The 26122-nt window shown below is 40.5% G+C and overlaps 1 protein-coding gene across 1 annotated transcript in view; it reads left to right on the plus strand.

Annotated features, from left to right (window-relative positions):
- The window catches only part of eys (eyes shut homolog), a 165001-nt gene that overhangs the window by 26278 nt on the left and 112601 nt on the right, over positions 1-26122 (plus strand). The window contains exons 9-21 of the mRNA XM_047602144.1: positions 1418-1557; positions 3043-3206; positions 3377-3630; positions 4938-5042; positions 8260-8382; positions 10342-10455; positions 12956-13078; positions 14390-14503; positions 15062-15295; positions 16944-17066; positions 17169-17282; positions 20506-20619; positions 22218-22331. Of these exons, the coding sequence (XP_047458100.1) occupies positions 1418-1557; positions 3043-3206; positions 3377-3630; positions 4938-5042; positions 8260-8382; positions 10342-10455; positions 12956-13078; positions 14390-14503; positions 15062-15295; positions 16944-17066; positions 17169-17282; positions 20506-20619; positions 22218-22331 (1836 nt within the window). The remainder of the gene's footprint in view (positions 1-1417; positions 1558-3042; positions 3207-3376; positions 3631-4937; positions 5043-8259; positions 8383-10341; positions 10456-12955; positions 13079-14389; positions 14504-15061; positions 15296-16943; positions 17067-17168; positions 17283-20505; positions 20620-22217; positions 22332-26122) is intronic.

A 26122-nucleotide genomic window follows, 5' to 3' on the forward strand; every position in this document is an offset into this window, starting at 1 on the left:
TAAAATCCAGCCGGGACCCAAATCTATCTGAGTTTTTTTAGAGGAATTAAAGAAATGAAGTGTTTTTAAACAGACCACATTATAAGTAACTGTCCCTTATACTTAAACAATATTATTATTATTATTTTATTTTATAATTTTTTTGCGCCACTAATTCTGTGGCAGTTTGGCTGTGTGATGTCTGAGGGACGAGGGCGCGGGCTCATGATTATGTCACAGAGTGGGAACCTCCCATCACAGATGTCAAGTTGAATTAGACCCATGGCGCCCCAGAGGGCTCCACAGTCAGCGTGTCCCACCCCCCTTACACCTGCTCAGGACACTGATCACGAGTGTGCCCGTCCACACCAGCCTCTCAAAACATTTGGGAAACATTTCACCGACCTACCTACGGCACGAAGGCCATATTTCCCACCCTGACTGTTAATATCAACAGTAATTCAAAGCAGCACATTGTGGGCTTAAGCTAGAAATCTCTTAAGATGATTATACAGAGTGTTGTTTGACCACTGACTTAACACTGATGTTTGCCGTCTCTCCTACTTTAAATCTGAGATAGATATCCATACTTTGCACACAAGCTGTTGCCTTTTTTCTTCTCAGCCCGAGCCATCAGTTGCTCTTTTCAGCTGCCTCTGCAGCCTGCTGTAATCCCTGATCATGAATCCCCAACTCCCTGAGTAAACTGGTACTAGATGTGGCCACAGATCCATGGTAACAGAATTCCACCGGGCAGACCCTGGCTTCCCAACGTTGCTGCTAAATCTCATCTGTTATCTCAGTAAACTTAAGCCTCTTCCAGTCATATGCCTCATCTGCCGTGTATCCTTATGCCAAAGTGAGTTCCGCCATATAGGAAAATAGTTCACCGGGTGCTGGACCACAGGACCAAGCAACGTCTTAAGACAAGGCTGGAATTATAATGCACCATGACTCTTTTCTTTTCCCAAGCCGTGCTTACCACTGAATACGTTATATTGTGCCTCATCAATAATACATTTAATATTTAATGGTTTAAATATATCATCAAAGAAAATATCAAGACAAAGCTTTTGCCGTGATGCACTTTAATCCTTTTGTTTGATTATGGTTACAGACGGGTTTTGCAATCGCAAGAAGGCAGGAGAAACAGAGTTCTTTCTGCCATTTGCCTATTCAACCTCAAATTGAAAGTTAAATCGAGGCTCAAATGAATAAAAATTCAGAGGCTCATCTGCTAGGCTTCAAAATTGGGCCAATCCTCCAGTCGACCCACAATTGGCCCAGATCTGGCCTTGTTTATTAAATATAAAGAGGAGCAGGCCTGGTGCAGTCACATAAATTAGACATGGGGTTGGCGGCGCTGAATTCAGATCTTCTTGCTGCTGGTCAAGTTTTCCATCAGTCTGATTACATTGGAACAAATCTTTTCTTTTAGGTTTTCGGGGAAAGAACTGCGAAGTCGACATCGATGCCTGCGCACTCCCCGGCAACGCATGTCCGCCCAAAACGCAGTGTTTGGATCTCCCCGATGGCCTCGAATACACGTGCCGTTTACCTTGTCCTCAAAACCTTCAAGTGGGTAAAAAAAAAAAAAAAAAAACACCTTAAAGGGCTCGTCCCCTGCTCCGCGTCCACATGCTCTAAATCTAAAAAGTAACACTCAGAGCCTAAATTAAGCTTGTTTCGCTTAAGGAAGTCTTGAATTATTCTCTACGGTTCAACACGTGCAGCTGCTTTATCACAACAGCAGGGAGGTATAATGACACTGATGAGAATCTATTTATCTAATTAGAGATGTTTCCACACTCTCTAAGATAATTTTATTTGATTAAAAAAAAAGAAAAAGAAAAAAGAAAAACACTTGTAGATCTCGCCAGAACAATCACAGAGAATAGATGGCTGCATTTCTAAATGAACGTTGTGACACTTGAGCATCAGAAAAAAAACACTAGATTGAACTAGATTAAAACAATTTCCAAGAAAGTTACTATATTGGCTTGAAGGTATCAAATGTTAATTCACTGTCATATTTATAAAGTGTAGGATAATCCATTGTTATATGTGGGGGGGATAAAAAATAAGCCCCACAGGAAGATTGACAGCAGATACGATAATCCACAAACACAGCAATCAGCTGGTGGTGAAGCTGTACAGTGTGCCGGGCCACCAAGAGGAGGAAAGTTCCATTAAAGGCTAATGAGGGAACCCGTTTGTATTTAAAAGGGCAAAGAATGTAAACACGGCTACCAGGTTCTGACCAGTGACCTGAATCTAGATGCATTTTAAAAGTCGGTTAGTGACCGTACCGTGCACGGTGTCCTGCATGTTTAAATTGCTGCACGTGACTCCACGGTGGAAAGAGATGAAGCTGGAAATACTTTTGTCCTGTGCGATGGGAGAATATTTACTCCACTGAGGACATCTGCCACCTGACGTGGGTGAGTGCCAATGAACATTCGCAATGTCTTTATTTTTGAAAATAGATTCCTTATGTGTGGTTTAATCCCCCTCTCTGCATTAAAAGCAACCAAACCTGAGCTACTTCAGATGACAGATGGAGATGATCGCTCACTGTGGAGGAAGGCTTGTGTTGGCCTCCGTACAGAGTGCCATGATGTCTGCATTATAAACCTTCCCACAAGCCAAGTGCTCCCTCTGCCCTTTTGTTTCCCCTCTGCTATATATACACATGCACCAACAAATAGCAGGCATATCCTTTTTTTTTTTTGCTGCAAAGAGCTCCTGGGAGGTTCAACCCGCAATGACCATTGATCGTATCTTGTGAGACATGTAGATGCTACATAGGAATACTGAGTGAACTCGTATAGAGTATAAAGCACGAATCAGTATTCATGAGTGTGTCATGTGGCTGTAATGAGGCTCATTTTCTGGCAGCCAGGGGCAAGACGTGATTAGGGGTTTCATTGTAAACTAATTGATATGGTTTTGACCAGAATTTGCTCAGTCCAATCTAAGCTTTTACCAAGCAAAATGAAGCGGCTTTGTCTTCACACGAGAAGCAGAATCCGCGCGACTAACGAATTCATCGTCTGTCGACAGCCGTGCGCGAACGGAGGACGCTGCGTGTTGAACAACGCCAGCAGCTACGCATGCGTCTGCGCACCCGGTTGGTCTGGCCAGAACTGCCGTGTAAATGTCAATGAATGTTTTCGCCACTGGTGTCAAAATGGAGCCACTTGTGTGGATGAGATTGATGGTTACAGGTGAGTGTTCAAATCTTGATTGTCTCTGGGCTATTCTGGCATCAGAATGTCACTGATTGTGAAAGCCTTGACATTTACTGTTACCTTCCTCCAGGGCAGAAAGAATTCTTCCATTCTTCTTACAGTGTTAAGAAATTCTCTGTAATCTTTTTTTTTTTTTTTTTTCCCAGCTGCCTTTGTCCCACAGGATACACTGGCGTCTACTGTGAAGATGACATTGATTACTGTGTTGGCCATAGCTGCTCGGAACATGGTGTTTGCGTGGACCAGCGGCGTAACTTCACCTGCCGCTGCACGCTCGGATTTGAAGGGCCGCTCTGCGAAGTGGAAACAAATGAGTGCAACAGCTTCCCCTGCTCAAGTGGTGCCACCTGCGTGGACCTAATCAGTGATTATCGGTGCCACTGTCCCCCGGGATTTCAGGGTATGAGACCATCTGAAGTGAACGTGAGCCTGATCACAGTCATTAGCCTGGCCTGTCGCGAGGATATCAGGACTTAGAGCTGGTTTTAGTGTTAAAATGTTCGAAAAACAAAAATGGAAAACACAACGGAGGGAACCCATTTTTTGGTGATGTTCAAATGTCATAGACTAAATTGTGGACATGTGTCCAATGTGTGTTCTGCTGGGAAACATTTGGACCTTTGGGCATTTGCGTGGGCGTTATGTAGACATGTAGCACCCACCTAGACCAGACCAGACCAGACATCCTCAGCAATGACACCCTTTGGTGGCAGCAACCATCCACAGCAGGACGTAGCCTGACAAACACACAAAAACAGTTTAGGAACAACTCAAACCCAAACTAATCAAATATCTGTAGGATGCACTGGAACAAGCCCACCCAAGGACCCAAACACCCCATGCATATCATTCAGTTGCCACAGTTGACACCACCAGAAAGCCCATGTCCATTCACCGATGAGACTCGTTTGAGGAACGAGGGTTCGGTGTATTTCATCCGCACCATACCCAGCATTTAGCCCAAGCTCAATACGTTGGTTAGCAGCTCAGATGGCAAACAACAGCTTAACACAGAGATATGTGGACCCAGCTGTAAAATAATCACCGTGTTGAACCTGTCATAGAGTACGAAGCTCAGAATGTGAATTTACATATAGGCAGAAGGTAGCAGCTGCCTAAATTATGCGACTGCCTTACAATATTTGATTAAGAGAGCGCGTGACGGTGTGTGGGGTCGTGGTGGTGAGAGTGCTCTTTGATGCCGGCAGCAGTGCAGATAGCAGACCGGTGCTTTAGGTCGTGAGCCTGTTAGGTCTCTATGAGCTCTCTGGCTCATGGAGAACTAAGAGGTCTTACGTATTGCCGGAGGCCAGAGCTAGTAGAGCTTTAAATTTGCCAGTAAAATCTTCAATCAAGTCAATATCTGACTCTTGCCCCCGGGGGTACTAAAAGTGAGGCTGCTCGTTTGTGCATGTGTACAAGCCGTAACATGCTGAATGTTTAATTATATTTTGCGGCGGGCAGCGCAATCGAAAGTAATCAGCTACCTAGTTAAAAAAAAATAAAAAAAATCTAAAAATGCACCTTTTTGTTTACACAGTAAACACAAGTGTGCACCGAGTCTTGTTCTGGTAAACATATTAGTCACATAGTGCGGCTCCAGTACAGTAATTAATAGATTCCGAGTGAGTTGTAGGGACCATATTTTAAATTGTATTCCCTGTAACATTAAATAGAGTTTATTTGTTCTATCTTTTCATCCTGCAGGAAGGACCTGCTCTGAGAATGTAAATGATTGTTGGTCCCAGCCTTGTCTGAATGGAGGCTATTGTATGGATCTGATAAATGACTACATTTGTCACTGTCCTCTTGGTAAGTACCGTCTACTTGTGTATTATTGAGCATGTTTACAAAAATATCATGCCATTAATTTTCTGTACGCTGTACCTTGGGAATACATGAAAAGTTTATTTCTCATCCACTTTTTTTTTTTTTTATTCAACGTGCTTGTCCGAGTGCTTTGATGGTTTTTCTTTTAAAATGGACTTCCAAAGATGGCAGAGAGGGAACTATCATTTATTGGGGCTCCTTGGACGTTATGAATGCGGGCTTTTAAAAAACATCTACGTGAAGCAAATAGAAACATTAGATCTGAAATATGGATCAGGGTTCTGTTTTTTTTTTTTTTTATTAAGATTAAATCAAATGGCTGTAAAGAAAAACAACGTTCTATCTTGTTATGCACTAATGACCAGTGATCCCTCCTGTAATTCAGCTTGTCCGTTAATCGAGTCACGGCCTGTTTTACAAATGTATACATATTTGACATTTACTTATAACACATGTTTCAGAGAGGTTCCATAATCAGCCCATAACTGAGGGAAGTGTTGCATTCCTTCCCGTGCGGCTGGTTTTACTATGCCCTCTGGTATTAAAATACTTAATCACTACTTGATTGCACAAGTCAGAGCGCCGCAGCCAGGCCGCTTGGCATTACAAGTCCAATGTCACATTCAGTTGTAAACAGACACAATCCACAGAACAGGGTTTACAGACAAATATTTGAAAAATAAAATCCACAAAACACAGGTGGTGACAGGACATGAAAATAAACTTCGGCACTGGGCAATTCATCAGGTTTTTTTTTTTTTTTTTTTTTGGGTAAATTATTATTTTCTTAATATATTCCAAAAACACAGAAGGTTTTTTTCTTTTTTTTCCTCTTGCTGTTGTGCATCGCTTCAATGTGCTTTCTTTTCCCTTTGCCAAATATGCCTCTTATTTATTGGGCAGCAAATCAAGACAAATGGGGCAGAGGGCGTTAAAGCATTTACTAACTTGAAACATGTACGGCGCCTGTTACGTGGTGTTTTTATGGCATTACGGACACAGCAAATACATCACTGTAAATAATCCGCTCCTACCATTTTCTGTCTTTTACACAAATAAGATTTGGGCAAAAACAGAACACCTTTTGTGCGTGTAAACCTTCCATTACTGGTTTCATTTCTCTGACGGATTTATAGACAGGTGTTTTTGATCACTTTATCCTTCCAGAAATTCAATTAGATAAATGGTCTGTCAAGTTTATGTGCTTCTCCCTACAAAAACACACACAGAGAAGAAATCACTTTTTTTTCCAATCTTGCACTGAGAGACATTTGCAGCTACAGCATTTTTATTTTTTATCATCTGTTCTGTTTTTTTTTTTTTTTTTTTTTTAAATCACATTTGATGCTTCAGTGTATGACTTGCTCTGTACATTATCTATACACCAGTTTCTGGCCAAACAGTGGCAAGCTACTATCGTACACAGCATTTTAGAAGTTGTCAGACTTAACGAGTCATCCTGCACTATACTATACTAATTTTGTGTCCAATTAAATGCTTTCTTCCCAGTATGGACGGTGCCTTCTCAGACCCTTGTAGCGGATGAGTCAGAGCAGACTAGGCTTTTTCAGACTTATTACAGGATACACGTAAATATGTTGAAACAGATGGTAGTCTGCTAGCCGCTTCATGTGCACTTTAAACACTTACGTGAAAAAATGTTGCCGGACATTTACGAGAAAGCTCACAGGAATTATACCGGGTTACTCAGTCCGCCACCATTAGTTGTTTTAGTAAGAGAAAAATCAACTTGCATCTTGAGCCGCACATCGATTGTGTTAATTGTTGATGAGAACCAAGGTTTTTGAGGTCCTGTTACCACCACTCCAAATCTTGCAACTTGCATGTTATCTTAATCCAAATTCGTTAGCAACTGCAAATTAACTTTAACTGATATTTTGTGCGAGCCAAGACATACTATAGGTTTTTGAAGCAATGGCAGTAAGTCAGCAATAACATTTTCCACCGGCTTTTTCACAGACTCATTCAATTTAGGTATTAATTCATTAAGACATACATTTTTAAGCTTTCATTAAGAGTATTGCTTTCCTGGTGGTGCTTCATAAATTGACACATTATTAGAATTTAATCTGCACCTAATTTAATCACTTCTTCACTGCCATGGCACCAAACAGCCTCAAATAGTAGTAGTATTCCCAGTATTCACTTTGCGAATAAACTTGAGGTCAACACAGTTCAACCATGTTGGATTCTATGTTGCCTTCAACAAACCATCACGGCGTGTCTCTGTTTCTGAGAATTTGGACTTTTTTTTTTTTTTTTTTTCCCCGCTTCTCTCTCTGCACCAGAGTTGGACTGAGCCCCTTGTAAGCTGCCGTCACATAGAACAGGGAGTCCCATTTGGAGACGGTGACACTGTAAATGTGACATTCCTTCATGCAACATTAACCTCAGAGTGAATTGCATGCACAATTGGTTATTAAACACTTCCGAAACACTCTGTTGGAGGCAATAGCTGTCCATTAACTAGTCAAGGCAATGCGCAATATGATGGAAAAAGGGTAGTTGGAAGGTCATCAACCATCTAGATATATGTGTTGGGTGTGACGTAAGCTGCTCCTGATACAGGATACAATGCAAAGAGATGTGAAGTCGGGAAAGAATGCATCACGTAATAAAACATAGCTGTTGTATTATGTGTATATTTAAACCATCATAAAAGGGAACCTGTATGTTCTCCCTGTTTGTTTAATGTAAAATATTGATCTTTTTCTTTTCTCCTACGCTGCACTGTGATGTCAGTGGAAAAAAGCAAACAGAAAAAAAAAAGCACAAAACAATCTATTTTAGGATTATCCCTTTAAGTCATCTTTATTTGCGCTAACGCCTGTAATGAGTATCGGTCACACCATCTGTCTGGGCTTTATTTACAACAATGGATATTGACATGGGTATCTATCAGTGGCATGCAGATGCACATTTGGTGGAGGCAGATAAATGTGATATAGATCAGTCTGGTATGGTAGGCCTCTGTCAATGATTCTCTCAATTAGCATACTGCATAGCAGGTAGATTGCCAGAGGGAGAATCGATACCCTCATAAATCTGCTAAAGAAAAGGTGTCTCTCCCCAATAAAACATACAACCATAAAGATGTGTTCCACCCTGTGTGTTACTGTTACTGTGATAGTTGCCGCCCAAGGCTTTTGCTGAATGTTCTCAGTGTTGTTTTTTTCAGGTTTCAAGGGGAAGGACTGCTCTGTGGACATTGACCTTTGCTCGTTTGGAATGTGCAGCGAACATACGTTAATATGCACGGAGACCAAGGATGGACAGAACGTCTCCTGCACGTGTGCAAGAGGTGAGCAAGACCTTTTGACAGGTGGGAAATGAGCACGCGACAAGAGTGGGAATTAGCTTACTGCTCGGTGACTTATGCGGAGTCAAGATGTTGTCGTTTGAAAGGATGCGGTGATGTACGGTGAATACCGGAGCTGCAGGACGTGTGAATTTGCAAGGCTCCGCGTGAGTCCTTCTCAAGTTCCACGTCCTGGCGCGGCCTTCTCACCACAATGTGCGTGAACAAATATATCAAATGATGCTTCATCGAACACATCTGACATCTAGTAATGAGAGGTTCGATGCATTAGATCCAGATGCATCTCCAAAAATGTAATTTATTTTGTGTGTCGCTCCTCTACATTGATTTTTTTTTTTTCTCCATGACATTGACAGTGTTATCACACCATTTGTTCAGGAGTGGGTGGAACAGGCTTGACCTGCTAGACTTACTGTGAGGCTTGCGAGGGATTTCAAGACTTGAAAGTCGAGGCTTTACATTCTGTAAGTGACAAAATGTGTACATGTGCAGGAAGTGGCACAGCTTATTCCTGGACACAGTTGTTCTCCTGGAAATAAACATTTCTCCCTCCGCACCAGTCATAACTCAGTCGACACTCCCACCCCTGCAGGCCTAGCGTCTCTTTTCAAATGAAAAGCTATTACATAGAAGTTCATGTAACCCAATCAATAACCGTAACTTCATTACTCCTGTTGCATTTATGCACATGTCAAAGTGAAGGATCGTGAGTGATTTCTTATGTAAATGAAAGCAACCTGCGGTGAGCCGCTCTCCTCCGCTTCTCAAGGGCAAACCGTGAGATGCTCCTCTCTGGTGTGCACGTTTCAGGTTGCCAGCCCTGGCATTCATATAATCTAATGTCTGCCAACCTTAGGCGCAGCGGAACATGTTCCCCGTGCACTCGCTCGCTAAACTCTCTATCCTAAGCTTTCGGCCTTCTGACCTAGTGTTAAGCGCATACGCTGTATCCCTTTACTGACATGAGTATGTTGGATGAACTCAAAATTGCAGGTTTTGCATGAAGGATTTTTTTCGGCTGGACACGCGTTACTGGCTTTGATGAAATTTTCCCTCGATCTTTAAGCGACTAAACTCTCTCAAAGGACAAACTGTTATTTTGAACCCCGAAGCAATTTTTTTTTGTTAGACAGCGTTATTGTTTTGTTAAATATTTGCATTATTTGAAAGAGGCGAGTTTGCGCAGCAAATCTTGTTTCGCCGTAAAATGATTTGAGCTCCATAAAAGCTCCTCTTGGCATGAGATGGTGTGCGTATCCGGTCCAGCAGTGTTGTTTTTTCTTTTTTTTTTTCCTCAATGCAGTGCGTTGTTTTTGTTTGGCTTCTGGTTTTGTTTTGGTGAAAGCGGGAAAAATAAGGAAAAGTGCTTATTCCGCAGCAGCTTCCGTCTCTATTCATTTCATTGTGAACAACGAACGTCTCCAGACCCTCGTGCTTTCTTTAGTCCTTAGCTGACTGCCGGCAACGTTGTGCACACAAAGCGAATGCTCTCTGGTAGATAAGTGTGAGGTTAACCCACATACGGCATGTCTAGCACCGGCGATAATGTGCCTTAAACACTGACATGTTTCTTCTTTTTAATGGCCCGGGAGGGTGTGTGAGTCTGTGCGCGCCCTCCGCGATTGCACGTGTGCGCCGATGCGTGTTATTTGTTTCATGCGGGTCTCTTTGTGTATAGATTGACTTTGATCTTAAAAATCACTGGATTTGGCTTGTTTAATGTAATAAATCAGAGGGGCAATGACTGGCTCTTATTAAACATGATTAAATGATCCAGTGAGCTGAGTCTGCATGCGCCTGGCGAGCGCCGCGAATCAATACCAGCTTTGAAAACCAGCTTTTGTTTGTGAAAACAAAGTCATGCTGATCCTAATTGTCTAAGGAATGAAACCGGGCGTAAAGGATTCCAATAACCCTTCTTCTTTACATGTGCCGCTGCAGGATTCGGGGGGCCGTTCTGCGAAGTAAACCTCGACGAGTGCGAGTCAAAGCCGTGTCAGAACGGTGGCATCTGCGTGGACGGCATTGACCTGTATCAGTGCCTGTGCTCAGAGGGTAAGTCGCAATGTAATTGTATCTCACAATAGTCAATATAAGATGTGCGACTAACAAATGTCAGTCAGTCTTTGATGAGAAAGCCATTCAGAAACATATTTTTTTTGTTACTGCTGTTTGGAGGTCTTTCTTTTCTTACGGATGAAAAGACATTGAGTTATTTCCTCTGCAGCTTAGAGCCAAGTCAAGCCCAACTTTATAGCTGTGGCTGGTGTTCAACAATCCATACAAGCAAAAACCTCCCACAAATATCCAGGAAAATTTTCGAATGTAAACATAAATCTAACTTTACCTGCCAAATGAACCTCTGAATGTCAGTGTAACATGGTATACACATCGTTCTTATAGTAACTGGGTGTGTAAATCCAAACCAATCAATACAAACTGTTAACCTGACGCACCGCATGGTTTCCTACACAGCACCATCTGACAGGAGAAACACTTTGTTAAAAGAAAGGCACTTTCAATAAATTCTTGGTAGGGGATCGGATGAACCAGCTGTTTGTGACTTGTCAATTAGATGACCTCTATTGGCACCTGGAGTCACCAATTGTTCCACGTCAGATGTTGAATGGTTCAAACTACTGTTGACCCAAGCACATAGCTCGATCGGATTGTTGCGTGATCTTGTGAGGATACAGCTGCCTTGCAAGTTAGTCAAACCATGCACACCCAAGAAGAATACGTAATAAAAGGATCATTGCAGAGTAATTTGTGTCACCCTCCTCAGTCCATTTGCAGAATGGTTTAAGGCGTTTTTAAGACCAAGGACCCCAAACTGATGGAGAGATACCTACTATATGTGTTCTATATTAAACTCGGCCTGGGGATTTTTGTAAATATGCAGTATTATTATCATTTTGCATTTAATATTAAGCTATCCCTTGTCCCTTTACTAAAATATGTTGGATTGATGTTAATGTGTTTTGAAAGAAATTTAAATTTGCAGCGCATCCGCGAACTCCCTAGGGGTCATAAACCCCCCGTTGAAGACCCATGGTTTAACAAACCGGAGAAACATTTAATTTCACCCTGTTTCTTGACTCTATCTACTCTCTCTATCCAACAGTAGTTTTATAGTAAGCTACATCACTTTTACTCCTTTGCAGTCACAAGTATCTTACCTCTAAGAGATTTATAATCATCGATTACGTTTTTAATCTGCAATTGCAACAAAAATTGCATCTACCTCAAACCAATTTCTTCAAGCATTCTCCACTGAAGAGCTCATTAATGCGTAAAATGTGTGAAACGTCCACAAGAAAAAAAGGACAATGAAAAAAAAATAAAAAATACTGGCACGAACAAGGTTATTGCTTCTAAATGAACAGAGAAGTTCCTCCACAGTTCATTCAAACTATCAGGTAGTAGACTCAGTTTGGCTGAATCTGTCCACATTGTGCACAGACTTCATTTGGACACAAATGGAAACGATTATTGGTTGATGTTCTTCGTCTTCTGTGACCTTAATGTCTGCTCGTCATGTTTCATGGGAAGTTGAGAGTTAACAGGATTCAGTCCTAATCAAACGCTACTGGTGCTGATTAGCACAACTCGAGCAGGAGCCAATCAGTGTAACATGCTTTCTTAGATTTCAAAAATATCTGTGTACCGTCAATAAAAGGCTCTTTTTTTTTTATATACCAGATGACTTTGATTGCTGTATCAAAGATGAACATTCAATTACACATTTCCTTGTTTCTGCCCTGTGGCTGAATACTGTGCGACAAATATTTACTATTATTATTTTAGATCCCAAAAAATCACTCCATCAGAAATTGTCACTTGTATCATTAGTATGAGATGAGGGGTGGGAGGGGGGAGAAAGAAATCGCAGCTATTTTTCCCAATAATTTCTTGGTCCAGCTGACATCTTACCTGTGAGACGTACCTCTGATTAAACCTTGATTGCGGGTGAAGACTGTTATGCATTTTTAATGAAGTCAGGATAATTGTCAAATTTTATGATGTGGAGAGAGGTGGAAATTGGCTCCATGGTCAGTTTGAGAAATGATGAGAATTTGACCTGCACCGATGGTGCTGATAGCCAGGCATTAGTCATGGGCCTCCTGTAGCTGCAGTGTGTGACAGTGCTAATGATAGTCATTTTGTAGCGTGACCATGCGGTGGAATATATTTATGGGGGACTAAAATGTCAGAAATTGGCAGCGCTCACTTTTACTTGATGACTTTAACCTTTTATTTTTAAAATATCAAATGTGCTGATATAACTTGGAATCAATCACCGTGGAAAAAATTATTAATCGTGTAGCCGCACAATGTGACAAAAATGTAATATTTCCTGGATTACAGACTGTGACGCAGTCTGCTCTCCAATTGTGTTTGCTAACTTGTGATGAGCTCGCTGTGCAAATGCAAAATTCCACCACAGCAATAAATTCCCCATGGATGTAAACTGACACTAATTTGTATCTTTTCACTGTTTACTGACATTCACGCATCATCCCAGATGAGATTCTTCTTTTTGTCTCCGTACCAGGGTTTGGTGGGTTGAACTGTGAAATCAACTATGATGAATGTGTCCATGGATACTGCGCCAATAATTCCACATGTATTGACTTGGTTGCCGACTATGAGTGCGTCTGTCCTCCGGGCTTTGCTGGTGAGTAATCTTTGTTATCGTTTTCATCACGGGTTTTAATGAATACAGCGCGGATTGATGACTCTTAAACATGATAACCATCAAAATGTCCTCAGTGTCTAATGTAAGGGATTATTCACCAAATGACTGCAGCTGATTGAGGATCAAGATTTTAATTGTTTCTGCTACTGTGGGAAAAGGAAAATGGAACAAAGCTTTTTTTTTTTAAAGCTTTTCTGATGTAAGTCTAAATGACAAATAATCTATCTATCTATCTATCTATCTATCTATCTATCTATCTATCTATCTATCTATCTATCTATCTATCTATCTATCTATCTATCTATCTATCTATCTATCTATCTATCTATCTATCTATCTATCTGTCTATCTATCTGTCTATCTATCTATCTATCTATCTATCTATCTATTGAAAATGGACAATTTTACTGTGATGATGAGTAAGAAAGAATTAAATGTTATCAAGATGAAATGAAGAAACAGGGACAGTTTAATTTATTTTGACATATTTATTGATATTAAAACATATTTAAATTGCTATGTCTGTAATGTCATAATGTCAATAGCAGCACAACCGCCTACAGTAATAATTGTAGTCTGTGTGCAACATTTTTTTTTTTTATCTCAATCATAAAAAGCTCAAATTGGGGATATTTTTGGAGACAGGGATGCCTGGTCACTCTTAAAAAACAAACAACCAACACGACACCTTATTTTTGTCATGAGTCCTCTCTTCTGCCACTTAATTCTTTGAGCCTTTCCATCTTCACCACACCTCACAGTGAAGCAGTTGCACCATGCTGCTGTTTAGAAGCGCTACACTAAAAATGGTCCGGTGTCTCGTGGTGCACCGTTCCGAACGGTGTCTTAAATCATGGGTGATAGAAAATCTGAAAAATATACACGTGCAATTACTTTTACAAACGTAAAAGTACGTTTACAAACATTTATATTTCACCTGTTCATTTTCTCTCCTGTTTCACATCCCTAATAATGGCATGAAGGGATCCTTCTTTGCAGTGTGTAAATGTTAATCACGACACAGTGTACACCTTTACGCTGTGTAAAGAAGCTCTGAGTGAAACTGAAAATACAAAGAGAGATTTCTGCAGCAGCATCACACCAACTGGCTCCATTACTGAACACGTAACGCTAATGGCTCTTCCTCTCTGCAGTCAACCTCATTTGTATCACCCATTAGTGCCTTATAATGTTGGTGCTTCAATCTCTTCTCTTAGTTTCTGTCTTTTTATTATTATTATTATTTTTTTTTAGATGAACACAGGTTAACAATCTTCATTTACCTTCCAGGAAAAAATTGCTCCGTATCCGTGTCCCCGTGCACCTCGGATGTTGCATTCTGCAAAAATGGAGGAACCTGCATCAACAATTTAGCTGGAGAACCCCAGTGTATTTGCCCTCCAGGTATCAAACAGACATTTGTTTACAGTTTATTGGTATGAATCTGTTAAATATTCAGTTTTAGATACATTGTTGACATTTTTGTTGTTCAATTCAAGCATACATGTCAAAAATCAATGTTTGTGTTGTGTAAGAGTAATACCAAGGCTAGGAAATGATCATAATCTTGCTTAATTGTGCATCATTCGTTTATGAAAAGTCAGTCATTAATGCTTGTGAAAACATATTAGTGCTCAGCGCTGCTTTTACCTCTAAGTGAAAACCATTAAAAAGCACACAGATAAATCCACAAATTAGAATGGGTGATAAAAAGCCACACTCTGTACTGCCGGATATGAACTGTTGCTGAAATCCCTCCTTGGTTTTAGTGCTTTATGCTCTGACTGGGTGAATTATGTAAACCGGCAAAAAAAAACACTGGCAATGAGAGTGTTACGTGAAATCGCAATCCATGATTTTTTTTTTTTTTCTTTGCCAGATGTGGGAAGGCGTCACAAAAAAAAAAAAAAAAATGTACACGGTGCAGCGCATAAGTCACTTCTTTGATCCCACCTCTTACAGGATACCGCGGCAAAGACTGCTCCTCGCCAGTGAGCCAATGTGTGTCAAATCCGTGCGACCCTGAGGGGACTCTCCTCTGTGAAGGGCTGGAAAATACTTATAGGTGTGTGTGCCACCACGGCTACACCGGGCCGCACTGCGAAACACCTATAAACCGCTGCGTTGATGGCCTGTGTCAACATGGCTCAGTGTGTGTCGATCAACCGGGAGGGTTCAAGTGCGATTGTTTACCAGGTAGGTCCGCCGTTCCGGCTGGAGACAGTTCGCCCAATGAATCACGTACATAGCAGACACTCTCCTGGTCTGATGTGTTGACTTGTTCATCTGTCTTCTCCGTGGGAGTCTAATCTCTTTGGCCTTAAGCAACAACATCCTTATGAAATGTGCGAGCCGGGGCTCAGTTCATCAGATTGTGAGCTGACTTCAAAGCAGTGACGATGCTCAGAATGCCTATTTGCCCACTTACAAACTCTGAGTCTTCTCTTAGTAAACTGTGTCTTTGATGAAATACTATCAAAGCAGTGCTGTCTTAAAGTAGCATTTAACTCTCTTATGGAAGCCGTTACCTATTTCAGGGTACTACATACATTACAGTATAATTACGTTTTATTAGTTTAAATTACTCTTCCATTACATTTCATTGTAAAAGATGTAATGACTCATATGTAATCACAGGTAATTCCGGCTTTTACCACTAGTGACCAGCACTGTTTAACTACTGTTTTTACTACTCAATCCTCTGTGTGGTGTTATGGTTCCAGATCTCATAAACACTCATGCCTTGAGGTAATTCCTTCAACTTTGGCTCAAATTTTCACATAAATTTAAGAATGAACTGATGATAATTTAGAAGTCAAAGGTCACCGTGAATTCAAACAACATTTATACATTGTATTTTTTATTTTTTTTGCCCTAATTGCTTCTTGTTCCTCTGGTAATCCACCATGTGCTCGCTGGTTTTGCTAACACTGACCTTGAAGTGGCGCAAATCTCTCTACAGAGCTTTGTAGACATTGTCTCTTAAGTGAAGGCAGCATGTTTCTCATATACCAATAATTTAACCCTTTAAGACCTAAACATCCTCCTGTGCATAAAAAAAAAAAAAAAAGCTTGCGGTATTTGAATTACCATAACTCACCGATGGACAAAATTTAAAGTGTGTGTGTTCAGTCACACTTTGAATTTTGTGCAAACCACTGTGCGTTACAGTAATTAAAATGCCGTCTGCTTTAACAGATCGCTGGCGATATGTTCAGGCTTTAAAGGGTTAAATTCCACCACCAAAAGAAGCCGAATGCATACATTCTTTTTAATTCTTCACTATATGTTAAACTTTGCTGAGGCATACAACCACAGGACGGTAATTCTACTTTGTCTAATTAGATAGTAAATTGTAGTTAACAACCATGCGCACATTATAATTAAATTTCCTAATTGCCTACTACCTATTAAGTTCCTTCAGAGCTTACTGTAAGTGGACTGAAAAGAATTTAGTGTTCACTAGCCAATACTAAGCATGTTGTTCTGATCAGAAAACTAAATAGAAAAGTTGTAGTTTGTAGATTCACTTTAAACAAACTTGTGGTTTTAAGTGCTCTTTGTAAAAATCCTAGCACACATTTGTAGGTGTATTGTTGTGCTACTTTCTGCATTACTTCTACAAATTATTCAAGAAAACAAATGTCAGGAACTCCGTAGTGGACACGTAATTGCAGTAGTCGCTGCATAAATTATACACGTGAAGTATTTGCTAGTACATCTACAGTGTTTGTCCTGTTTTAAGGTGTTCATTGTGATTACGTTGACTGATCTTTTCCTACGCGTTGTGTTATAAAACTTCTGCAAAAAATTGTGTGTGACACCCCGTCCTCTCCCTCTGCAGGTTTAACCGGCCGGTTTTGTGACATGAACATCGATGGCTGTGAAAAAGAGCCGTGCGGAGTCCTGAGTATTTGTAAAGACACTCTCAGCGGTTACAACTGCTTCTGCGCACCTGGATTTATTGGTAAGTGAAAGCGATATTGGAGCCATTCGTTGTGAGTTAAAGTGGCATTTTATTCACAGAACCGATTTGTCAACATTTTGCGCCGCCCTCGTGCTTTCTCAGGAAATAACTGTGAGATTGAAGTGAATGAATGTCTCAGCCAGCCTTGCCGGAATGGGGGCTCCTGCGTAGATGAGCTTGACTCATTCAGCTGCCAGTGTCCTCCTGGGATCACAGGTATTTTATTCTTCACAGCTGTTCAGACTTACAAATGTAAATAATACTCTATTCTACTACTCTGTCTTGTCTCTTTCATAACATAACTTCAGATAGACTATAAACAACCAGTGTTTCTCAACAGGACATGTATTAATCTAAATAACAGCTCACCACACACTTTAATGTGAAATAGTTTTACAATACAAAACAAAACCCAGGGAAAACTACCAGCTCTATATTAATTTATACATGGCCAACATTGTATCATAAATAATTGTCCACTTCACCTGCCACAAAACATGCGAGAAACCTCTACAACCATGTGCATGAGCTTTGTCCATGTGACAGAACTCATGGAAGTAAAATGTTCTTTGGACAAAGCAGTTGCACTTGAAAACACTGCATAGCCTACAGCCAATGACCAGCTACCATATTCTGTGCTTGGATAAAAAGAAATGACTCCTCTTACCAGAAGGTGGCAGTAGTCTGTATTTGTCATTCGAAAGGGAAGACCGGGAGAGCTTATTCATGTGCACTTGCTCGTTAAGCTAATCCACTTATTGGAGTTTTCTTTCTCACTGACAAACTCAACATCCCATTCAGCGCGCTGAATCCACTGCAGAGTGACACTGAGAGTCGTCATCCTACTTGTGGTAGGAGATATCTGGGAGATTGAACTGAACTAGGGCCACAGATGAATACTGGTGGCCTGATACTGGTGGTGAATGGCCAGCTGCTGGCTTGCCACGTCGCACATTTTGGAAAGATTTCTCATCAGCGCTGACCTCTTGTCAATAATTTAATCACATTGTTGTCCAAAGACAAGTTTCATCTGAGTTTGGTGGGTTTTTGGGGTTTATTTTGTGATGAAAATGGGCCATGGTGAGGAGAGCCTACTCTGGCAGACATACAGATGGCCTGACGGATTTGTACATAAGACATAAAAGCCTCCCTGGACATGCAGGACATAACAGTTGAGCACCTGTTTTAAACGGGTCTTCGTGTTGTTCGTGCAACAGTTTCAGATCAGCGTGTTTGACAAGTCTGTGTTCAGCGTGTGCTCACTCGTGATGTCTGCCGTAGAGTCTGTTTGGCCAGGTGTCGACCGCTTCCTGTTTGGGTACCATTCAAAACACTGTACATGAAGTGTGATAGATCTGGAGCATGGTTGATATCTGGGAAATGATAGCGAATTGCATTTACCTTTCCAGGCTTGAGGCTGGATCTGATCTGATTAAAATTTTATGACCACAGCTCTACTGCCATATTTCCTTAAATAACAGCTAATGCAGAACTGCAAATACACTGATCAGGCATACCAGTATGACCACCTTCCTAATACTGTGTAGGTGCCTCCAAAATAGCTGTGACTTATCAGAGACAAGGAACTTTTTCCTGAACTAGTTCTGAACATACACAAGGTTTATCCTCTGCCATTAATTGTAAACCAGGGGTCTTCAGCCTTTTTCAGGCAAAGGATCCCCCCTGCAGGACCTCCCCCTGTTGAAGACCTATGATTTAAACAATTAATACAGTATAATAAAATAGCTGTCGCTGTTAAAGTTTAGCCCTGCACGCAGCGTGTGCATCATTTATGTATCATTCAAAACAGCACGAGGGATTTCTCCTCTAAAATGTATGACTTTCAGTTCATAAGATTCATACTGGTGAGATTTCTCTAGCAGCCCATGGTGAGCCTGAAATGAACACAAGCTGTTACTGTCAGTTTGACTGTAGTCATCCTCAGCTGTAGTGGGTTCATCTTCGGGGTAGAGCCAGAGTTTATCCCTCCGGAAGCTCAAATAGTTCCATGAAATTGCTCAAGTTGTTCTTCTGTGCAAGTAAACATTTTTTTTTTCTTCTCTTAAAACTGGTAATGTAATATAATGTCATATCATACCCACATTTTCCTTAGTAATATCCATCAGTTTAATCTTAAAAACTTGAGGGCAAAGTTACCCAATTTGCCTGATTTTAAATTCCAGAGGGAGGTTCATGAATAGCACAAAATAAAAAAAATAAAAAATCAAATAAACAACAAGTTGGAAATGTGAATCCATTTCAAATAACATCTCAATCCGGTAAATAGGCAACATTTATATGGGCACGAGTATTTCCACCAATAATTAGGTAGCGAAACAGCAACTTGTTCAGATCAAAATGACACTGAATAAACTCAAAGTTGCCAATAAAGTGGGGGACAGTATATTTTTTCGTGATTTTTTCCAGCAATTTTAAATGCACCGCATATATGCGTCTGATTACTTGGGGCGAGTAAATACATATGTCTTATATCTTGTTATCATGGCCAACTGAATTGCATTCTCAGTTCTTGTATTTGTATGTGTATAATTAAGCATATTTTTAAGTGTTTGCTGTTAAGAATCCGAGAACAGACGGGGGCGAAAAAAAAATAATGACGAGTACAGCAGATGACTGAGCGAACCTGCTGTAATAATCTGTTCCCTGGAACTGCAGTGCTTAATCAGTGGAATAATAATAATAATAATGATAATAAAACAAAGTGTAAGGGAGATCGAATTATTTTTGGCCACTCCAGTGTGTCACCACTTACCTCACGCAAACCTTCAGGCCTCGTCCGTACGGGAGACGTTGAGGCAAGAAAACAAACCCTGTCTCTTCCCCGTGTTACAAGAGCAGCACAAACAGCACTCTGTAATTACATTGAATGTTGGTGTAATTCAGGACCCGTTATCACTCTGGCTTTTCACACTATGTAACAGCTTTCTCAAAAAGCTTACAGAGACTGTAAATGTGTGAAGCAGTGATAGCACAAAAAAAAAAAAAAAATAATAAAAATAAATAAATAAGTAAAAAAGAGCGTCTTGCAGCTTAGTTTGTTTGCTGCTGATCTGCTTTGTACTTTCAGAGAAAACAAGGTGCTAACACCAGGACAGAAAATTTCTTTGTGTTATGTGGAATAATGATCAATCGGCTACCTGCTCTGACGGAGAGAGTTCCAGTGTTTTTTTAGAGGTTTGCCTCTTAAAACTTCTTATTCAAGACCAAATGTTAATGTCATATTTGCTTGTTTTTTTCTTCGCTTTTATATAAACCTACAACCAAGGAATTCAACGCGTCACCAGTCATCAAAATGAGAGGCCTCATGCAGAGTCTCAACGCTTTTTACTCGGGAAGCGAAAAGCATTAGTCATCAGATGTTACGACTCAAGTCTACAGCATATGACCACTGCTTCTTTTCCATGTCATGTTAAATCAGGCGACTACTGTGAAGTCAGCGTCGACGAGTGCGCGTCCTCCCCCTGCCTGCACAACGCCACATGTATTGACCTGGTTCAAGGCTACGGATGTGTTTGTAAGCCCGGTTTCACAGGTTAGTGAATGTACTCTATGTGAATGCACCTCGGGGTAGAGTAGTAGAGTAGCAAATTGGAAAATACAGAATTTTCCTTACCTGTTTTTTTGTGTCAAAATCTAATCCGAATACTCCTAAAACAACAAAATCAATGTCTTCGGGTTGAGTTCACACCCTGAAGACATTGATTTAAATTGTGCAAAATACTTTTGTTGTTCGGATCATTTTTAACAGGACTAAGAGTCTACAGACATGCTTGTTTCTTTAATATAGTTGTAATTTGTTGTAGAAGATTGCTTTGAGGCAATACATGCAGGCGTGCTCGCAATCCTAATTCTGATGTTGCTGAGTCGACTGAAGGTATTTCTCGATATGCATCGTTGTCTGTCCTTGTTGTCTGTTTATTTTTGACTGGTCGTCACTCACTGACGCAGTATTTATGCAGTTCATCTGACCAGGTACAGTCCAAATGCACAGATCTGTTTTTGCACCACCTGATTTATTGATGATGCATCCAGAGGTTAACGTGTGCGTACTTGGGACAACAAGGTATCCCATTTACAGAATGCCCACAGAGCGTCCTCATCAAATCCAAACTGCCAAGTATGAAAGTCCAAAGTTTAAACTCTTTCTACTCAACATTTATCAATATCGACTACACAGACTTCAGACTGGAGATGTTAAACTAAACTGAAGTTCAGGCAGAGGCCGGTCAGACAGACAGAAATAGCTATTTAATGGCATCAGTGAAATGTATTCTGGGATACATTGCTGCACCAAGTCCACACAAGTGACCTCCTGCTTCATCCTTGATAAAACAACCGCTGCAAGAACGCACTCTGAAGGCATTCAGACCGTGCATGGTCACATACATACATTAAACATTAAACTGGAACAGTACCCTGGCAGGGACTGATGATGCTTCTTGAGAACAGAAGTGTTAAAACAGTTAAAACAGCTCTTTCAAACAATCACACATTTTTTCCCATGAGTTATGTGTTTCTTTTATGTATTCAAAGATAAGTCAGCAGTGCAGTTTAATACTTGGTCACACTTTAAAGTCACAGTATTTATTTATTTTTTATTTTTTAACATGTGGTGTTGCAGTAATCACTGTCTACATACTACTCCAGATCAAACTAAAGCCGTGGTAATGCCTTTTAAACTGTTTCTTAACGAGTGTTAACAATCCCCACAGAGAGGGATTCACACAGCATTACCAACAATAGAAATGGGCGCTTTGCTGAATTTTGTGATCAGAAAGGATCTTATCCTCTTATAAAAAAGAAGAAAAAAAAAAAGTAGAAAACTTTGTGCAGCACTATAGGAACCTCTATCAGGTATTATATCTGCATGAAGCACTCTAGCCTTCTATCAACTTGTGTGCATGGTATTTAGGTCTGCATCTTCACAAAATCAAGTAAATGAGTAGGGTCCAGTTGTCCATTCAGTCCAGGTGTACGGGATGGACATTGGTAAAGAAATGAAAGCTTCTCTTCTTATTTCCCATACACTCTCAACCTCACTTGTTGTGACACTGCTTTACATGTCAGACCTGAATGTCACCCACCTTTCTGTGTAAGGTATTTATCAGTCTGTGTTCTCTCCTGTCAAAGGTGCAAAATGTGAACTTGACATTGATGAGTGTGCTTCATCTCCCTGCAAGAATGGAGCCACTTGCATTGACCAGCCTGGTAATTACTTCTGCCAGTGTGTGGCTCCTTTTAAAGGTAATGAGCACTGAGGGAATGGGGACAAAAAGCAAAGTTAATTAACTTCACATACTATTATTTTCACTTGTCTGAGTCCACTTCACATGTCTCAACAAAATTAGTACGTTTCCATTCGCTACCTGTAGTTAAATAAAGAAAACTTGAGTAATTAAGGAGATGTAAGCCATTGTGGATGCCACGCGAGTGACAGGCTTGTCTGCGGAGAGAATTAGTGTCATTTCCAAGAGATTATCGGTGGCATATCAATGGAAATAAAATGCTGTTGGATGATTTCAGGTAATGAAAGACTGTAGCAACGGTGACTCACTTCAATTTAAGGCTGCAGTAAACTATTGTTTTCTCAAGATAAGTTTTCAGTTCATCTTTTTATTGTTTGATTAGTCCTTTGCTTAACCATAAAATTCTACCACTGTTTCAGCCTGTTATTCAAACGTTATCTTACAAGAGCACATTTTAACATGAATTCTATAAATAAAAGAACCGTTTGAAACTTTTACTTGATAATTCAATTCAGTGTGGACCTAATTAGGAAAGGTTACTAAATGCTTCTGTACATTATCTTATGCACTGGGAAGCAGTTTGGCCGTATCAGCCATTAACATCTGTTTTTGGGGTGAGGGGCTTTTGTTGAGCTCTTGTCTGAAAGTCAAGAAGATAAGGACACAGGAATGACTCCCAGGCACTGACAAGACTCACTACAGTAGTAGTAGTAGTACTAGTAGTCATAGTAGTAGTAGTAATACTGACACCACTGCCTCGTTTTGAGGTTGGAAAGCCAGTGGACCTTCTCTGTTGAGATATTCCCACATTTTCCACAGTTGTGGCGCTCTGAAAACGCGTATTTTACTACGTTTAAAGAATTTCTAAGAATTGACAATTAAGTTGTGGCGCCTTCGTAGAAAGCCTCATGTTCAACACGTCTGTTTAAGGAGATGGTTGAATAACTGGGGATAAATTATTACTCAATAATCAACGTAATTGCTTATATTGTTGCAGTCTCACTTCACTTTATGATTATAATCAAGTTGGTAACTAAAATACTAATGATGAGAGCGGTTATATTGTCACGCTCAACTGCTGTTTAAAATGTATTACCGTATTCCCTCTAATAGTGGCCGGTATTCATTGTTTGCACAAACACATAAAGGCCGGGTACCAATTACAGGGGTGGGCACTGATACTTGGTGTGTGTCGATCCCACACCAAGAAAATCCAGGGCTGGTATCGCCGATACTGATACTAGTATCGATCTGATACAAGGCTTTGTATCGATACTATCGATATTTAGATCGATACGCCCAGCCCCAACCAAATGTAGATGTACTAACACACAGGTGCCACAGATGGCAGTAGCTACATTTGAAGTCCCACGTGAACGAGCTTTTCAACACTCAAATCAGAGAGAGAGATTTAGCAGCTTGGCGCAAGGAAGAAAATTAGACGAGAACTTAGACGAGAAAATTAGACGAGAGCAAAACACAGGAAAGTAAGCTGTGAAACGCTTTAATGTTGACCCGAAGAATAAGATGTTCTGACACCGGGTACCCTCTGGGGTAAATCCTTGTCAGTTTGCCCAATAAATGAACCCTGTTTATCTTCCAGAGTTCCAACTAATACAAGGGTGTAATTTATTAATTCGTCCATTCTGACCCCCCGTACTTAAATGTTTATTGATCCTGACCGCTGCTGTTGCGTGTATGGTGCACCTGCTAAAGTGGGGGAAAAAAATAGAAAATGGTGGGGAAAACTTGAGCCAATATACTGGTACATACTGGTATGAAACAAAGGGAATTAGAAACAAAGGCCTCCCTTTAATAAAAGCCTGCCTCCAGTAATGGCCGGGTATACTGGGTCGCTGACTAAATAAAGGCTCCGGCCACCATCAGAAGAAATACGGTAAATTAGAAACTAATTTATTTAAATGTTACAGTTAATCTAGATCTGATTCATACCAACATCCACCAACACATAAGCTGTTGTTGGTAGACGTCCACTGGGGAGAGACTGCACCGTAGCGCTCGCAGAACTGTCGGTAGATATTGTGTGGGTAGTCGAATCTCTCATAAACCCATAAACCGTTATTAAATGGGAAAAATATTCAGCCAGCGTGACTCCACCTCAGAGAAACTCATCCTAACAAACCAAGCAGCCAGTCAAAAAGGACCTTGGTCAAAACCCAGGGACCACTGACAGATCTAATGAGCTCATTGGCTGCGAGATCTTGCTGGAAGGACAACAGCCAGGGCAGCACTTCACAAATCTCGGCTTTACAGCTGAATGGCCAGAAGGAAATGACTCCTGAAACAGGCACACTGAATTTACAAAAAAAAAAAAAAAGCACTTCAAAGACATACTGACAAGGAGGAGGTAAGGAGGAGAGTTCAGTGCTCTGATGAAAATGAAAATAGAAGTCTTCAGCTGTAATTCAAAGGACTGTGGAAAGTAATGCAGAAATGAGGCGCCATCTAATGCCATTTCCACTGCAAGGTGTGGTAGTCGCCGCTTCACCATGCGCTATGGTTTTCACCGTCAAAGGGAACCGTACATAAAACCGAATGTTGAAGTAAACTGAGAGAGTATCTGCCTCAGAGTGCTGATGATCAATGGAGAGCCTATAAAATAATAAATAAAGTGAAATGGAGCGAATTACATAATTCATGTGCATGGTAATAAGCATGTGTTTGCTGTACGGTAGAAATGTACATCATGACACCAACTCTAAATAATGACTGACTTTGATTTTAACTGATTCAGTAAATCCATGGAGCTGTTATGGCCGGCAAGTATTATGATAATCAGGAGTGTTGGACTGTAATATTACAGCCATGTCTTTCCCAAAGAAAAGAACTATTTCTTAGTCACGCAGAAGAATACATGAATGAATGAATGTGCAATTGTTTACCTCATCCCGTGTAACTGGCAAGCTGTTATTGTACCTCAGAAGTATTTGCAATTTCAAAGTCAATATTTCCCCCTGGTATCTACTATATGTAATAAGCTAACATAGTTTGGACTAATCTTTCTGAACTTGTCAGACGGTTTAATAACTTTTGGGTCAACAAGCTAAGGCTTCTGCTGACTGCGCTAAAAGCCGCAATGCGCTTTACATATGGCTCCATCAGAGAAAACTGAACCTTTCTTTAGATTCTGTGGATTCTATACTTATTATTACTCTGCCTTTTTTTTTTGTCGTGATTTTTTGCAGAAATTATCAGAGGTAAGATCAATAGCATGTCTTGCTTTGCACGTTCTGCAACAATACTATGTGCAGTACCTGGCCTGATTGATGCATGTTTTTGGAGTCTTCTTGTGGTTTTTTAAACAGATGTTTGCTTCTTGCATGGCCCGCCCCTTATGGTGTCTGACTATTTAAGTTGTCTGCATGGCGATTTTTATAAAACGGTTAAGTGACAGAAAAATAGTGCAGCACATTAGTAATGAAACGGAGCGCTCAGTCACCACAGGTGTGCTTTTATCGGTAGTTTGAAGTCGGCGTGGAGCGTAATTGCATGTTCTGAGCTCAAAATTTACCTTCTTATTTGTTAGACTGTTGAGACACTAATAGCATTAGACGTTTCATTTTGAATTATTATTTTTTGTTTATCCCTTTTGTTGTTAATCAGCCTGAGGGGAAATGGTTGCGTTGGGAAAGATTTGCAGTCAAATGAGTCCGTTTTAAGACATGTCATATTTCCTGTTTTTCATCACTCAGTGAGTAAGACTGACTCAGCACGAAATCTCTCACAAGGACATATTCAAGCAAATGTACAATGGGAATAATTTTTTAA

Source organism: Mugil cephalus, chromosome 13 (genome assembly GCF_022458985.1).
Source record: "Mugil cephalus isolate CIBA_MC_2020 chromosome 13, CIBA_Mcephalus_1.1, whole genome shotgun sequence".
Classification (NCBI taxonomy): Eukaryota; Metazoa; Chordata; class Actinopteri; order Mugiliformes; family Mugilidae; genus Mugil; species Mugil cephalus.